At 42.9% G+C, this 17,718-nt stretch overlaps 1 protein-coding gene across 1 annotated transcript; it reads right to left on the bottom strand.

The window, feature by feature from the left end:
* Window positions 1-523: 523 nt before the first annotated feature.
* LOC116630887 (retinitis pigmentosa 9 protein) lies at window positions 524-17,255 on the bottom strand. Its single transcript, XM_032401813.1, has 6 exons — window positions 17,086-17,255; window positions 7,985-8,015; window positions 6,603-6,732; window positions 4,059-4,150; window positions 1,872-1,933; window positions 524-1,176 (listed from the first exon to the last, which is right to left on the bottom strand). The coding sequence occupies exons 1-6, from the start codon at window positions 17,235-17,237 to the stop codon at window positions 978-980; spliced, it is 666 nt and encodes a 221-aa protein (XP_032257704.1). The 5' UTR covers window positions 17,238-17,255; the 3' UTR covers window positions 524-977.
* Window positions 17,256-17,718: the final 463 nt, after the last annotated feature.

Below are 17,718 nucleotides of genomic sequence, written 5' to 3'. Positions count from 1 at the left end.
CCCGGGATCATGACCTGAGCCGAAGGCAGATGCTTAATGACTGAGCCACCCAGGCGCCCCTCCCCTATATTCTTAAAAATTTTCTGAGTCAATGACTCTGGGAAAAATCTTGGGACTCAGGCAGTAAAATCCAAGCAAGTGAAATACAGTGTAGCCACACAAAATTTTTCATTGCTTTTATATTAACAAACCATCTCAGGTGATTATAAACACACACCTTTTGCTGCAACAATGCTAAATGTACTTGATATTAAAATAATCTGTTTTATGCTGTTAAAAAAACTCCCAATGTTCGTATCAGTGTTTACGGCATTTGTTTAAAAAAAAAAAAAAAAAAGCCTGTATTTATTGTGATATATAAAATATTTCTGGAAGACCAAACAAGAACCTGGTAAAACCGGTAGCCACTGGGGAAGGGATATGGGCAGCTAGGGGAGAAAGGAAGAAGGAAGAATTTTCATGATTCAACCCTGTGTACCTTTTAAATTTGGAGCACATGCATGTATTATTCAGAAATAAAAAAGAAATACATTAAAAAAATAAATCATGAGCTTTTATTATCCTCGACAACAGAGAAAAGTTGAACCTGAAGTCTCTGGGAATTAAGTAGCGCCCTGGGGAGGGGAAGGCTGCAGCAGCACCTGGAGCTTCCTCAGAGACTCATTCCCTCGGTCGGGCCACCCTGGCAAAGGCAGCTCGAAGGAATCACAAACTGTAGGGGTCAGCGGGAGGACGACACTGAACAAAGCTTTTCTGCCTGAAATCAGCCGCTGTCCAGAGCTAGTGCCTGGGAAGGTACAACTCACCCTCCTGGGATCACATCTTTGCTGGAAGGCAGGTGAGAATTCACACACGTGACACCAAATACCCTGCTCTCTAGGCGGCTCTCTCCTAGTCCTCCCCGATTCCACATCCTCTGGTCTTTGGCCACAGTGTCTGATTTGGGAGAAGAGAATGTTGAACAAGTCAAGTTGTTGTCAGTCTGAGTCTGAACTCTCATTCGACTTGGAAGACTTATGCTTTCGTTTCTTCTTCTTCTTCTTTTCTTTCTTCCTTTTCTTATGCTTTTCTTTCTTCTTCTTTTTCTTGTGTTTCTCTTTACATTCCGAGGAACTGGAGCTGCTTCCATCCTCATCGGAGGTAGAATCCTCCAGTAACTGTTTCAACTGCTGTATCCTAAACAGAAGATTAACCAAAGAACCATATTTAACAACAAAGGTAGATAAAAATGACATAAGAGCAGCAGTGAGGGTAAAAAACATCATGAATAACCACCTTACTTAAGATAGTACTTATTTTTATTTCTGCATGTTTTCCCTATTCTTGTCCACACCCATGCCTCTTTGACAGGACTGTACCCAGTGTACAAGCCATTCTGTACTCTTTTCACTGTCCGAAGTATTTCTGCATGTTTCTCCAGTCCTTACTACATAACTTCGAATAGATGCTGCCTCTCCATCACCTCCCCAACCACCCACAACCACCCAAGTTCATACTAGGTAATCTACCTCCTTAACAATTAGAACTCCGTGGAACCAGTTTGAGAAAAAACCTCTGCTTTCTTCATCCTATCTTTATTCATGCTTAAGAATAATTTTTAATAATAGCTCAGATCCTTAAAGATAAACTAAGCAATCATCCATCAGGGTGTGAGCAGGCAGGACCAAGCCCACTGCTAACCCAAGTGGAATGAGGCTGGCCTGCCCGTTCCCCACCCACTGGCCTTTCCTGTGATGAGTCCTGCCTTCCAAATAGCTCACAATTGAAGTACCATAGTTACCAGACCACTCATCTAATACTGGAATGGGTGTTTCCAACTTTATATAATTTCAGACTTTAAAAGGGTATCGTTATCACCAGGACCATCTCACCTTACATCCTTTTCATGTCTTTTATTCTCTCGTATGATGTCATACATGGGATCTTCATGTGCCTTGAGAATGAGAAAGGTTAAGGTTGAGTTAGGCCCATGCACTATCAGTTAAATAAAAATTAAATCCATATTTCACTGAAACCAGTTTTTTTCCTGTTTGGTGTAATTTTATATTTAACATGTTCTAATCCTTGCTCAGGGTCACCATCACTTCAAACTCACAGAAGCTACAAAAAAAAAGATTTTCCAATTATACAATTTGAATAGCCTTTTTAAGGATATCAAACATGGCAGAATCATTATTAAATATTACTCAAGGTTAGAAATATTGAGGTAATTCTCTTTGGACAGATGATCAAGAGATATTAAAACAAGTTGGAAAATGGTATGTAAGAATGACTCATGTATAGGTGCACAAAAACATATGTATGTGCCCAGAAAGAAGCATGGAAGTGTCCTCATCAAGCTACATAATGCATGTTCGCTCTGGAGAGAGGCAGTATTGGACTTAAAAAATCAACTGTGAAAAGCCTTACTGTAACATGTCAATTTTGTTAAAATAAAGCAAATGTATTCTCGAAATATTTGTATAATTTAAAAGTACTTACAAAGAATATGGCTACACATAGACTGGATTTTATGGTATGTGAATTATCTTTAAAAATGTTTAGTAAAAATTTTACATATTAAAGATAAAAAAGTTAAAAATTTACCCGCCAGAGATATCTACTGCTAACATCTTAATGTGGTTCTTCCACTCATTATTCATAATTTAAAAAATATTATAATCATTATATATATAATTCTGTTCTTTTTTTCACTTAGGTTTTCATGAACATTTTCCCAAACATAATTCTTTTTTTTTTTTTTAAAGATTTTATTTATTTATTTGACAGAGAGATACACAGCGAGAGAGGGAACACAAGCAGGGGGAATGGGAGAGGGAGAAGCAGGCTTCCCGCCGAGCAGGGAGCCTGATGCGGGACTCGATCCCAGGACCCTGGGATCATGACCTGAGCCGAAGGCAGACGCTCAACGACTGAGCCACCAGGCACCCTCCCAAACATAATTCTTAAAAGCTATATGACTTCTATGTCACAGTCCTTATGCTGGTATGCTGGCCATTGAAGTTGTTTCCTATTTTCTTTAGTCTCATTTTCAGTCACAGATGTAATTCTGAATAATTCCTTATATATTCATAAAAAATTGTATATATTGATTTTTGTTATAGCCTTGGGATCTATTCTTAGAATTTAGGTTTCTGAATTAAAAATACATGAATTTGTTCATTTTTTTTGAGAGTTATCACCAATTTATCTGTAGATTAGATACTGTAAAATTGCCATTCCAGGTAGCATTGATTTATCCAGAATATTTTCTCCACATTTTTTTTTTTAAAGATTTTATTTATTTTGACAGAGAGAGAGAGAGACAGCGAGAGAGGGAACACAAGCAGGGGGAGTAGCAGAGGCAGAGGGAGAAGCAGGCTTCCCACTGAGCAGGGAGCCCGATGTGGGACTCTATCCCAGGACCCTGGGATCATGACCTGAGCCGAAGGCAGACGCTTAACGACTGAGCCACCCAGACACCCCAATTCTCTCCAAATTTTTAAAAATGTCTTAAAGTCCTGGCAAATGTTTGTGGACCCCGGTTTGATATATGGTGATAGTGCCAATCTCTCTGATAACAACATAGTTAAGCTGACTGAAACAGTGACTGAATGGTGAGTTAACAACCCTGGGAGGTGACTGTGAAAATAAAGTGGGGAAATGACATCTATCTTACTGGTTATGCAAAGAGGATATATCATTTATACATACATATCTAGTTTATAATAGATATTTAATCTTTACATAAAGACTGGGAACTAGAACGCTGATTTTAGTTATGAAACAAGATTTTTTAAAATATAAGTAAAAAGTGATTGAATATATAACAATGTCTTTCAGAAAAAGAAATCAGTGTTCCCAAGGCATAAGCAAATAACACTTTAATAAAAGTTAATTTTTTACTAATGAGCTAATCTGTCACACAAATTCAGTTTAACAGAGTTAATACCAGATACTTTGGCCAAAAGGCCCTGGGAATGTATTTCATGTTAACCTCCATTTCACTGGTCAGTGCCTGAGTCACTGACATTCACCACCTCTGGCAAATGTAAATTGAAACTCTGGGTTTTACTTACTACTCTGAACTGTTCTAACTTTTGGTTGCCTTTGATAAAGAAAGGGCATTCTTTGTCGCCTGTTCGGTGACCATACCGTTTACAACGCCAACCTAAAAACAAAGAAAAGGGATATATTTCTGTAAGATGATGTAGTTTTATTTAATCAAGATAAAGTATCAGTAGATCATACTAAAGATATTCTTCATTAGATTTCAATTTCCAAAGCAAATGCAATTAGTGGATGAACCATGTAAGACACCAGAAAACAGAAATCAATAGCTTCCTCAAGCATCCTTTAATCTTGGGTTTTCCAAATAAGCCAAGTAGTTACTAAGTAATCCTGTGCAAAAATCAAAGTGTGATTTTTTTTAAATAGTGTGTTATGGCTTGAACAGTGTTGCCCCCTCTACCCTGTCTCGTCCCAGTGTTGCTCCTAACCCTTTGTACCTCAGAATGTGACCTCATTGCGAGAAAGGATCTTTGGAGAGGCCTGGGACAGATTCTTCCCTCACAGTCCTCAGAAGAAGCCAACCCTGCTCACACCCTGATTTCAGACTGATAGCCTCCAAAACTGTGAGACAATATATTTCTGTTCTTTAAGTCACCTGAAAGCCTCTTCATAAATAAAAAGGTGAAAAAATAAATAGAAAACAATTTGGAAGAAATAAAAACATTAGGGAGAAGAAAAAATTAGCATCCTTAGAGAACATTTTGCAACAACTAAAGAATTAAAAAATCATGAAAGAAAAAAGCTTTTGGAATTGAAATAAAAAACTTAATCGAAGGATTGGAAGCTATGTTGATGGAATATATTAGAGAGCAGAAAACAAGAACAGGAGAGAAAAGATCAGAAATTAGAAAATCAATCTAAGAAGTCCTTCATCTGAATAACAGAATTGCAAACACTGAGGGGAGGAAATAATCAATGAAACAATTTGTGAAATTTCAGAACACTGGGAATAAGATGATCTCATAAGCTTCTAGGAAGGAAGAATAAAAAAAGACAGCAACAACAAAGCAGGTTACATCAAAGCATCCACAATCTTAATTGCTTTGGACTTGTCAACAGCAGTTCTACAGATGAGAAGGCAATGGAGCAGTGCCTTCAAAATTCTGAAGGAAGTTTGTTTTTAACAAAATTCTAACTAAATAGCAAATTAAAAATATAGAGATGTTTCCAGAAGAATACAGTCTTGAAAATGTTATCTCCCATAAACCCACTTCTCAGCTACTGGAGAATGTGCTCTACCACAGCAAGAGAATGTAACAAAAAAGATGCAAGATATGGCAAATAGGAGATCAAACACAAGAGGGATGTTAAGGGAAACCAAAGAGTGAATAGTGAAGGAAGGTCCCTGGGTGATAGCAGGGGGAACAACTCTCTTTAGGAGGAAAAAAACTAATAGAATACCTCAAGCATCTGAAGGAGCTGAATTAGAAATCAGTACACAGAAAAAAGCAAAAACAAGAACAACAAAAAGACAACTATTAATTGCAGGGCAAACAAAACATTATGCAGGATGTATGAAAGGAAATGCAATTGGTTTAGTACACGATTCAATTCTGAAAATAATCATAATTAAATATACACAAAAGATTTATTTAACTAAATTATGATATAATGTATTGAGAAAATGGGAGATAGAGTATGTATGAGGTGTGGCTGAGGCACAAAAAAAGAGCTGAAACTTTTCCCACAGTAAAAAGTCAACAGACAATGAAGAAACCTGAAAAATCAAGAGGCAGGAATATAACCCTGTTATTTAGATACATGGAGATAAACTTCAAAAAAAATTTTTTTTAAATTTTATTTAAGTAATCTCTACATCCCATGTCGGGCTCCAACTCATGACCCCCAGATCAAGAGTTGCATACTCCTCCGACTGAGCCAGCCAGGTGCCCCCAAAATAATCTTCTTAAGAGAGGTTTACATGGTTACCTTTAGGGTGAGGCGAATGGGGGAAAGGGACTAGGAACTGCTATTTTAATTACCTGCATGAAAAATCTTTGTACAAATGTCTTTAAAAGGCAGCAGTACCCTTTCTGCAAATACCAAGTACCAATTAAGCTGGATGAAGGTGTTGCGGCCGGGGTGGGGTGGGGGTGTGCATGCACAGCATCCTGTTCTGGACCCACAGCTCCTCCCAGGTTACATGGATGAAACCTTACCACCACTGATGGGGGGCGAAGGATGCAAGACCCAAAGGGACCTGCCCTCCAATGCATTCCTTGTCCATCATGGCATTTCTACAACGGAATATCCTTTTTGTTACTGAAATATTACCGAAGAGTGAACTCCAAAGGCAGCTATGGTCTCTGTGGATGACCCCTGCCTTTGGAGTCAGAAGCCCTGGAGTCAAAGCTCCTCTCTACCTCTTACCTCGGACCACTCACTAACATATGCGGGTCAGCTTCCTTAACTATGAAACAGAGATTCTGCCTTGACTTAACAGGGCTGCGGTGAGAACAAATTAAAAAAAAAGGAAGTAAACACGCTTTGTAAATCGTGGTATATAACTTGCGTGTATGGAGGAGTGTTACTTGCGACTCTCCCGTGCTCACACTGCATAACTTTGACTTCTTTCCCCAGTGGCATCCAGAGTCCTTTCGTTGGTGCGTGAGCCAGAAATTCCCTGGCATGTTCGTTGCCTGGTACATCTGGTATACAGTCTTCTGGCTTAGTCTCATCTTCCTAAAAAAGGAAACAACGTGTCCACAACATGGCAAAAAAGCACGGCATTCTCTCCCACCTGCTTCAGGACACAGCCCTGCCTGCCTTTCTCATGGGCTGGACACGCCATGTCCTCCTAAGTTACCCTCTCAAGTACTAGAAAGAAAGACAAATTACACCTGACAGAAAAACCACAAATAAATGTACCAGAAGAACCATATTATGAAAATGTCATAGCTACTCTGAGAGAAATATTACTTAGGAATGATTTGTGAGCTCCAAATCCTGATTCTAGATCACAAAAATTAGATTCAGATACAAACTTTTCTGCTACCTTAAAAGCCTTGTGGAATGAAGCAAAGTACAGAATTAAACAAGATTTCCTGAAATAATAAAAATAACATGTTAAATTAAAAAAGATTATTATCTCTTGGAGACCACTGTCATGTTTTACAATCTCGCACCTGCTGTATTTATGAAGTGTGCTTTCACCACCAAATAACTTCATTACATATTTAAGGTATTATTATTATTATTTTTACCGTCTGATTGTTTTCAGTTCCCAGGAATGAAAGGTTTGTAATCTTTTCATTGAATGTGAGCAAGCAGAAAGCTGTCCTGGCCTCCACTGAGCCCTTTAAGTCTCCCTCCCACAGAGATACTAGACTCTAGGGCCAGGTGCTGCCGCAGAGCAGGGGTGGGGGGGTGGGGGGGCGGGGGTGGTTAGGGGGGTGTCCTGAACCAGGGGCTGGACTAGAGGACCTTCCAGTCTCCTCAGAGACTACTGTTCTCTGAAGTAGGGCTCCAGGGCTTCTGACTCCAAAGGCAGGGGTCATCCACAGAGACCATAGCTGCCTTTGGAGTTCACTCTTCGGTAATATTTCAGTAACAAAAAGGATTCAGAGATCAGTTCTCTGAGCTGATGATACTCAGGAAACCAGCACCAAGTCAGAGAAGCGGCACATCTGTGAGAAGATGCAGCCACAGCAAGAGAGAGAGGGCGGGAGAAGGGGACTGATCGCTGATGAACATGTGGGGCTGCCACCATTTCTTAGGGAACAGACACACGGCTGATTACATTTCTACAAAGGCACAGGCTGGACACAGAAAGCCCAAAGTGTATGAACTGACTGGCATCTGCAGGGAGAGGCAGGGTTACCATAAAAGGGCGTCCAAAACCTTATGCAACAGGTTTTTATAACAAGTAACTGAGTCTGAGCACTGAGTCAAATATGTCTAAGAGAATGACCAAAGGCACAAACTTCACACTGACCTTGATAAGCCCAGGAGGAGGTTTTTCATAACTAGAAAGGAAAAGAAAAAACATCATCGATCATGTTAACAGGAACGTAACACATTTTAGTGAGCACTGCAGACCAAAATAAAAAGGATATTTTTAGTAAAACCTCAAAACTACATTATATCTAAAGCAGTTAATAAAATATGCCCAGCAGTCAGAGATCCCATATAAATAAACTGATGCTACACCACATCCTGTGGAGATCTAGAACTGAAATTCACTGAGGTAATAATTAACTTTGTGTCTAAGCACAAGGATTTTATTGTTGAAGAAGAGAAAGCCAGAGGGGCACTGGGGGGTTCAGTGGGTTAAGTGCCCGACTCTTGATTTTGACTCAGGTCATGATCTCAGGGTCCTGGGATTGAGTCCCATGTGGGGCTCTGTACTCAGCAGGGATTCTGCTTATTCTTATCCAACTTGATATTTTTCTCCTAAAAAAAGAAAGAACAGGTACAATAGGGGAAACTAAACTTAATTCTCAGGAAATACTGAAGGTTCGACTTGAGAACTTACTCGTTACACAAGTATCCAGACAACAATTATGCCAGGTATAGTGCTAAGTATCAGAAGAGAGAACTAAGGGCATAGAAAACTAATCTGTCATATGGGCCCCCTCAATCCTCCCTCAAAAGATGAGGTAATCTACATGATAAGACTCCCTGCTCTTCCTAAGGGAAAGTGACCTGGCCTGGAACAATCCTTTCTTTTCTTTTGCTAATAACTTCATTTACCACCCTCCTTACAGAAATCTTCCATTTTGTGCAACTCCTTAGAGCATCTCTCTACTTGCTAGATGGGATGCTGCTGGATTCATGAATCAATTAATAAAGCCAATCAGATCTTCAAATCTACTAGGTTGAATTTTTGTTCTTTAACACAGGTATAAAAAATTTGGTTTGACTTCTGATTCATTCTCACTGCTGTGTACTTTGGACAAGTTATTTAACCCTTCCAAGCCTCAATTTCCTCATTGGTGAGTATGTCACAGCAAACATCTCTTCCATCTCTGGAAAAGGCACTTCACAATGCTGGCTTCTGCTCCTTCTGCTGAAAGCAAGTCATTGCTCTCAGCAGCCTCATGAGGCCGCTCAGGACTGGAGCACTAGCATCACAAAGGCCAAGATGTGGACCAGCAAAAGTGCCTGGCCATCCCAACCCAGTCTTCATATCTTTTGATAGATCTGCAGCTTTACAGGGATTTGCTGGCTGCTCCTAAGTGGAGGTGGGCAGAGACTCGGCAGTGGACTTCCCACAGACACCATCCCCAGCTGGGCTTACTGCCTTTCTAGGCCATGGGACTCAGACACTCCTTTTCCATATCTGGCTGTGGGAATCACTGCCTTTTCCCCCCATGTACATGGTACATCAGCATTCAGCCAAGTCTATCCCCATTCTCTTGTGCGGCTCATAAAATATGCCTTATTATAGATATTAAATTATCATGTTACTATCTCAGAATAAGGTAGGGCACGCCAGGGACTCTGACGTCTTTTTTCTCCAACATCAGTTCCAACATTTTTCCTCACTGATTCCAATAACTGGAAGCTATACCAATTAAGAGGCTGAATTGGGACTATTACCCAGATCTCGTGACATCTAGAGTTCTTTCATTGAGCTGCAACCACTGTTCTAAGTCAGCAATGCATTTCTTGTATTAATAACTAGTCATGGGTTAAATAAATTGTGCAAGGGCGCACAGCCAGAGCCCATGTGCTCACTTGTACATGACTGTTAGTACATGTCTAGCTGAATCCAGTAATTATTCTAGCACTATGTTTGTCACTAGAAAACAGAAGACTCTAGGAACACTTTAAATTCAGAGCTTGAGTACAATTTGATTTGAGCACAAATACTGTTCTAAATCCAGTTTTCTCTAAAATTCCCCCCCCCACATTGCTCAATTACCCACTTATTTATTGCAATAAAATTTATATACCATACTTCCCTCTGTTTTGACAATGCCCTCCTCAACCTAAAGCAAAATACTATGAGGCTAGAGGGAGGTAGTAACAAGGACAATGACCTCATGCCCTCTCTGAGGCAGGGGTTGGATTGAGTGTGTGCCCATATTAAATGCATACACATTTGGTTGTTGATGCTGGGAACATCCATGTGGTGGCAGATAATTCTAAGGAGTCTGTGAGGGGAATGTAAGCTAGGAGTCAGCATCTGAGCCACGCCCTGACATTCACCAAGTTAATGGGAAACAGAGCTACAGGGTTTTTAATCATGAATTTTAGCAAGGATAAACCTCCATCATCTGGTTTGCAGACCAGGAATCACTTTGTTAAAGCAGAAAATGTCCCCTGTCTGTGCTCAGCAGCACCCAGGCACCAGACTGGCTAGGCCCTCCTTATTTCTAGCCAGGGACTGAACTGAGAGAGACCCAAAAGCCTGAGAGACAGGAAGCAAATTCTGAGGCTGGGTGTCTGTGTACTCAGTGTCTCAAACTCTTAAAGGGATTTGTCCTCCTCTTCTATAAGGAGAAATACATTAGCATTTTAGCTCAGATCTGTGCCTTAACCTTGTAAACCTCCAGGGAAGAACTCATTTTAATACTTCAGAACGGCTGCAAAGTATAGAAACACTTAATGATTTAATGTTTTCTTTATCCTGACTCTCTTCTTATGCTTTAAAGACCCTTCAGGACAGATTAAGTATTGGAGGTTACAGGGTTAGGGAGAACTGACCAAGGGAAAAGTGGAATGCCTTTCCTTTGGCCCTTCTCTTAAGATGTGAAAGAAAACAACTTTAGTGGATGTGATATTGCAACTTATAGTAAGAAATATGTATTTGGTCTTCACTGTTCTGACACTCAGCTCTTAAAACCTTGTAATTTCCTATACAAAGGCCATAGGAGCATCTTTTCTTATAATATTTAGTTTTGTTCCAGGTCCTGAAATAAGTCCAGAGCTATAAAGGTGAAAAGTTTGTTATTCATAACAAGCCCCTTTCAACCAAACTGTTTATGTTAATGAGATCACTTTTGCAAAGCTCCTAAAGATGAGGACTGGTTGCCAGGGGAACCAATTCTGTGATTAGAGGGTTGGAACTTTCAGCCATACCTCCAGGGAGATTGAATTAATCACCAATGGCCACTGATTAATCAATCATGCCTATGTAATGAAGCCTCTATAAAACAACAACAACAACAACAACAACAACAACAACAACAACAAACCCCAGGGCGCCTGGGTGGCTCAGTCGGTTAAGCGTCTGCCTTCGCCTCGGGTCATGATCCCAAGGTCCTGGGATCGAGCCCTAGGTAGGGCTCCCTGCTCAGCAGGGAGCCTGCTTCTCCTCCTCCCTGCTCCTGCTCTCTCTCTCACTCTCTTGCTCTCAAATAAATAAAATCTTAAAAAAAAAACCAACAAAAAACTGGGGCGCCTGGGTGGCTCAGTCGGTTAAATGACTTCCTTTGGCTCCGGTCATGATCCCAAGCTCCTGGGATCGAGTCCCACATCAGGCTCCTTGCTCAGTGGGGAGCACGCTTCTCCCTCCTCTGCTCCCCCTGCTTGTGCTCTCTCTCTTTCTTGATCTGTCAAATAAATAAAATCTTAAAAAAAACCCACAAAAACCAAAAACCCAAAAATGGATTTCAGAGACCTTCAAGGTTGAACACGTGGAGGTGTGGTGTATCTGGAGAGGACATGGAAGCTCCATGCCCTTTCCCACACATCTTACTCTATGTATCTCTTCCATCTGGCTGTTCTGAGCTATAACCTTTTATAATAAATCAATAATCAAGTAAATAAAATGTTTTCCTGAGTTCTATGAGCTGCTCTAGCAAATTAACCAAACCAGAGGAGGGTGGTGCTGGGGAAACCTCTGCTGTACAGACAATAGGTTGGTAGCAACCTGGCCTTGGGACGCATCTAAAGCATGTGGAGGGGCAGTCCTGTGAGACTGAGCCCTTAACCTGTGGATTCTGATGCTGACTCCAGGTGGACAATGTCAGAATTAGATCTGTAAGACATGTGCTTGGTGTCCTCTGAGAACAGGAGAATTTCTTGGTGGTGTTGGAAAAGTCCCACACAGTTAGAGTAGTGCTCTGAGTGTAGTATGAGTGTAGAAAAGAAAAACAGGAGTGTTTTTTTCCTTTCTAGCAGAGGAAGGATGAGAAATGCCATGAATCGTTACAGAAAAGAAAACTCCCTTTAGCTTCATCTCTGGATGCTTCCAAATAAGGATGGTGATGGAGGCTTCTCCACTCTCATCCTCGCCATCATTAATCCAGAGTTTTTCTAAAGGGACAGAGGAGAACTTAGTCCCTGAAGTTGTTTTGGGTATAAACAGAATTAACTTTTTAGATATGATATTTCCAGAGCAAATACTTCCACTATTTTCAGGTAGAAAGCCGTGGCATGCCAAATGCCTAGGCCTCTCTTAGCAAGAATAATGGAAATTTGCCTATATTATGAAGGTGATACAGTCCACCAGCAGCCATTCATTAGAAACATTAATGTTATCCTTTATGGATTGGGACTTAAGGGAACTTGGAAGGGAGGAGGTAACATCTTCATAAATACCCAATAATCCAACAATACTTTCTTTTGCCACAGGAGGAGTACAAATAATATATGGCCAAACTAAAATCCACTTCCTGAAAAATATGTAAAAACTTTTGCCTAAGTGGAAAAGGAATGTGATGAGGACTACACATTTTTTTTTTTTTTTTAAGATTTTATTTATTTATTTGACAGAGAGATAGAGAGAGAGCACAAGTAGGCAGAGTGGCAGGCAGAGGGAGAGGGAGAAGCAGGCTCTCCGCTGAGCAGGGAGCCGGACGTGGGGCTCGATCCCAGGACCCCAGGATCATGACCTGAGCCGAAGGCAGCCGCTTAACCGACTGAGCCACCCAGGTGCCCCCTGACTACACATTTTGAAATCTGTTATTAATAGCAATGGACTGGGGCACCTGGGTGGCTCAGTCGTTAAGCGTCTGCCTTCGGCTCAGGTCATGATCCCGGGGTCCTGGGATCGAGCCCCACATTGGGCTTCCTGCTCGGCAGGAAGCCTGCTTCTCCCTCTCCCACTCCCACTGCTTGTGTTCCTGCTCTCGCTACCTCTCTGTCAAATAAATAAATAAAATCTTAAAAAAAAAATAGCAATGGACTTTCCTAAAAAGTCCATTTTACAACTGTTTCTCCAAATTTAAAGGAACATGGTTGGTGTTTTTTCCGAGGGCTTGACAATTCTTTAGTTTATGTAACATGTTAAAAAAGATATTTCTCAAAGTCTAAAGTAATAGTTAACTATTAAAATTATTTAACTATTAAATATAACATATCTGGGGGGTGCCTGGCTGGCTCAGGAGGTAGAGCATGTGACTCTTGATCTCAGGGTTGTGAGTTCGAGACCCACGCTGGGTGTAGAGATTACTTAAACAAACAAACAAAACCCAACCAGACCTAGAATGGGAGTGTGTTTATTGTGTAGTTGGTTTCTGCGCTGTGACAGTTGAGAAGTGTGCACTTTTTGTAGTTAATCCTTAGAATTAAAAAAAAAAAAAAAAAGTTGGTGGAGGCCCATTACTTTGTACCATCTGTGAAGCCTTGCTATTATATCATTCACATTGTAATAAGTTTCTCTGAGCAGTATAAAGACTAAATTTAGATAAGAGAGGAAAAACTTATCTTCCCAACTGGGCATGGGGAAAGAAATCTTTATTTTGCCAAGTGCTTAAAAATACTCTTGTATTTCTGAGTGTTGGCATAGGATTTCTTTTGGAAGAGTGCTTCGTGTAAGCATAGTCAATTCCAGTTGTTCCCACAGCTTGCTCCTATGGGGTGGAAGGCAGAGATGAAAATGCCACATATATACAGAATCTCCATTCTGTCATGTCCAGCAGACAAGGGACACTTGAATAGGGTTGGAGCATGGTTAGAGCACAGGGTGAAAGATTCAGATGCCTCTGGGGTCCTGGCAGGTATGGTCAAAAGGTAAGAAAAGGTAAGGTCAAGTATAAGAAACTGACCAGAGGAGTGTGAGGGGACCTAATGAGGGCAACCAGGGGGTAAAAGAATTTGAATTCAATTTGTGAAAACCCACTATGGGGCTTCCCATTTTACATGGCTGGCTGGACAACTTAGTTATTTGCCTTCCTTTTCATTGCAGTCTGATATCCCTACAGTGAGACTTACCAGTCAATAAACCAGCAACTTTGCATTCTCTCTCTCTCAACTGCTCCCTTCAAAATAGCTTTATAATGCCTCACTCTTAATGGGGAAGATCCAAGGATCCCCGCACATTAGGAAAAAACCTCTAAGTGAAAGAAATCACAAGAAAAGGCAAAGAAGAAATAGACAACAAAGAAGAAAGCAAATGAAAAAAAAATGAGTATCCTCAAAGATGACAGATTTGTTACTGAGGAAACAATAGGATATTATGAAAAAAAGAATTCTCAGGCCAAGAAGCTCTTCAAAGTTAAAAATTAAAACTTAAAAGTGCAATGGTGGGAAGATTGGAAGATAAATCTTTTAGAAAGTAGAATGAAAAGAGGATCACAGAAGTCTAAGAGTACGAAAAAACAAAATGGAGGGAAGGAAATTAAAACACAGATCATATATGAATATTAAATACCCACGAAGTATTGAGAAAATTAAAAAAAATATGAAATCTGGTGAGAAAAAGTTCACATCATGAAACTGCAAGGGGGCAGCTGGGTGGCTCAGTTGGTTAAGCAACTGACTCTTGATTTCAGGGGGAGCAGCAAGCAGAGGGGGAAGCAGGCTCCCCCCCCCCCCCCCGCCAAGCAAGGAGCCCAATGTGGGACTTGATCCCAGGACTCCAGGATCATGACCTGAGCCGAAGGCAGACACTTAACCAACTGAGCCACCCAGGGACCCCACCCCAATGCACTTTTTATAGGAAGTTACATAATATACTTAAACAAAATGAGATAAAGAGAGAAAGAGAAGACACAGGGTCCAGAAATGGGATCCAAGACAGGAGAGTGACGAAGGCAGTTGTACACCAGGTCTAGAAAGTAACCAGAATGTACTGGAGGAGAACAGAAGGAAGATTTTTGGTTTTAAAAACAAACAAATTTATAAGACTGTCTGATATGTAGGAACAAGTAGAAAAAGTACTCTCAGCTTTTAGAGTCTTTCAGATAAAATTAGCAGCAGGTAATAGTAAATTCAAGCAAATGAAAAAAATTGAGGTGCTTATTAACTAGATGAAAAACAACAATTGTGCTAGAAAGCAAAACAAATCACAGAACACCCTTTGGCTCAAAAGTGAACAATACTGAATAGTTATAATAATGCTAATACCAACTATTGATTTAACAAAAATTATCATGGAGCTATACTGGAAGGATGGATGCAAGAAGGGTAGGGAAAGAGAACTAAACCCTCATGTATGTGACATACATATAGGTAATGTCTATTGTTCAATCTAAAAAAGCAGCATAAACATATAATTGGGAATAAGTAGTTAAGTCCCAGAAGAAAAAACGGTTTCCTTATTGTAAACTTGGTTGGAGGGAGGGTTGCAGGGAGTGTGTGGTTGACTATAGAACAGGGATGTGAACCACTATTTTTTGAAATTAGTCTCTTGGTACTATTTGATGTTTAAAGTATTACTCTAAAAATAAAAATTCTGATTTAAAAGCAAACAAGTCCCTGAATTAGCCAAACCAAATATGTCAGCAGCCCAGAAAGTTTAAATCCCTGAAGTGGAAAAATCCAACTGGTTTGGGAATCAGACACCTCTTTAGTTTTGCTAGTTTACAGGTCAATGTATCCTTGATCAGGTTACTTAACTGCTGAACCTGCATTTCCTCATCTGCAAAAGGAGGTTATAATCTCTCTGATGTCTATGAGTGCTTTGTGAGCTACAAAATAAATGTATAGTGTTAACCACTATCTGGTATCCCACAGTTAAAGATACTGAGGATCAGACTGGGCTCTGCGAAGCTCAGGCTTATCTAGAGAAAGATATTTGAACATCTGCATTGCACAGGACAGGGCCACAGAGGGCCCAAAGGGGCCAGGACTGTGGGTGCTAGCAATGCAGCACCTGTATCCTGAAACGACTGCCTTACTGAGTTGAAATTCAGCTCAAGGGTCACACTGAAAAGAGGAGGCCAGCCTCCAACAGTGCAATGCATTTTGTGTCAAAGCTCCCAGGTTAATTATAAAGAATCTGAATCCTTTGAGGACGTTTCCTTACATCATCATCTTAGCTTAGGTAATGCAAGTGCCTGAAATAGAAACGAAGTATGTACGGAAGAACTCCGTGAGCACCAAACTTACAAGGTTGCCTTCTAAAGCTAATTACAGAAAGAGAGAATCACAGAAAAGAACTGGAAGGTCATGAATCCACCTCCCACCTGATGTTGCAATCTCCTTTACAACCTGCCCTCCTCCCGCGGGTTCTGGGCTCTCTCCCCGAACCCGCTGGAGCTGGGGGCACAGGGGGCCCCGTTAAGGCAGGCCATGCTGACCAGCAACCACAGGAGACTCTGGTCCTAATTCTTTTTGTTGAGCTGGAATTGGCCTCCTTGTAGCCCCCACCCTTCACGCTGGTAAACAACCACCACCACACCACCAACCCTCAGGACTAAACAAGTCTCCACTCTCTTCCACCTTTGGGATCTTTAGGACAAGTCCCTCACCCCATTCTCCAGCCCTCCCCTCCCCAGCGCACTAACGGTAGGGGAGGGCGTGTTCTCTTCCCTTCCTAGCAGTGGATGAAGAGAATGGGGGTTTTATCCGGCTCCCGGGGTCCCTGTCAGCCGACAACCCTGAAAGGGCAGGACGGCGGCGCTCACTGCACCTGCCGCGTGTTCAGTCCCCAAATCCCCACCGAGCGCCTACTAAGTGCCGCACGGTCCTCAGCGCCAAGCAGAGCCCCGGCCGCACGCCGACCTCGGGCGGGGGGAATAAAGCCCGAGCTTCCTTGCCGGCCCAGGCCGCTCGGCGCGCTGGGGCAACGGCCCTTCCCTCCCCGGGGAGGCGCGACTGGAAGTCCAGGTGCCAGGGCCGCACGGGTCCCCGGGGACCCAGCCTCCCGCGCCCCCGCGAGACCCCGCGCCTGGCGGAGGAGCGGGAGCGGCGCGGACTCACAAGGACTCCAGGTGCTTGAGCTGCTGCAGCTGCTGCGCGTCGTGCCGCCGCCGCTTCTGCTCCCGGCGCCGCTGCAGCTCCTGCTCGGCCGGCTCCCGCTGCCGCCGCACGCCCCCGGCCTCCGCGTCGTCGCGCCCCGGCCGGGAAGACATCGCGGCCCGCGCGGCTGAGGCGGCCCCCGCGGCGTGCCTGAGGCGGCTGAGGCGGCGGGAAGACGGCACTTCCTCCGCGCCGCGGCCGGCCGGCCCCGCAGCGCCCCCTCCCGCCGCCCGCCCGGGCCCGGCCCGGCCCGGCCCGCTGTCCCCGCCGAGGCCTCCTGGTCCCCGCCTCCCGCCAGGCCTCCCCGCCGCCTCCCGCGTCGTGGCCCCAAGTCCGCGCTCAGAGCGCCGTGGCCCCGCCACCAGGCCGGCCGGGATCGGAGCGCGCCCCCTGGCGGCGGCCGCGAGCGGGGCGGGGTGGGGGTGGGGGAGACCTGCGGGACAGCCGGGGAGCCCCGCCCCCCCCGCGCGCGCCCCTCCCCTGGGAGGCCTGGGGACCCGTGCGCGGCGGCTTTGTGGCCCCCCTGGCTAGACGCGGGCTGCTGCTACCTGGTGCTCGGATTCACCCAGCTTTGAAGAAAGCAAGACACCCCAG

The sequence above is a fragment of the Phoca vitulina genome, unplaced genomic scaffold (genome assembly GCF_004348235.1).
Source record: "Phoca vitulina isolate PV1807 unplaced genomic scaffold, GSC_HSeal_1.0 scaffold4, whole genome shotgun sequence".
NCBI lineage: Eukaryota > Metazoa > Chordata > Mammalia > Carnivora > Phocidae > Phoca > Phoca vitulina.
This window is presented reverse-complemented; position numbering and strand designations above follow the sequence as displayed.

What these genes read in the sequence shown, in the direction of transcription:
- LOC116630887 (XM_032401813.1), bottom strand. Translation starts at nt 17,237, where the DNA reads ATGTCTTCCCGGCCGGGGCGCGACGACGCGGAGGCCGGGGGCGTGCGG. An exon ending in CTCCTCCTGGGCTTATCAAG is followed by an intron (nt 6,733 to 7,984) that starts GTCAGTGTGAAG and finishes TTCCTTTTTTAG; the next exon opens with GAAGATGAGACTAAGCCAGA. An exon ending in AGACATGAAAAGGATGTAAG is followed by an intron (nt 1,177 to 1,871) that starts GTGAGATGGTCC and finishes TCTTCTGTTTAG; the next exon opens with GATACAGCAGTTGAAACAGT.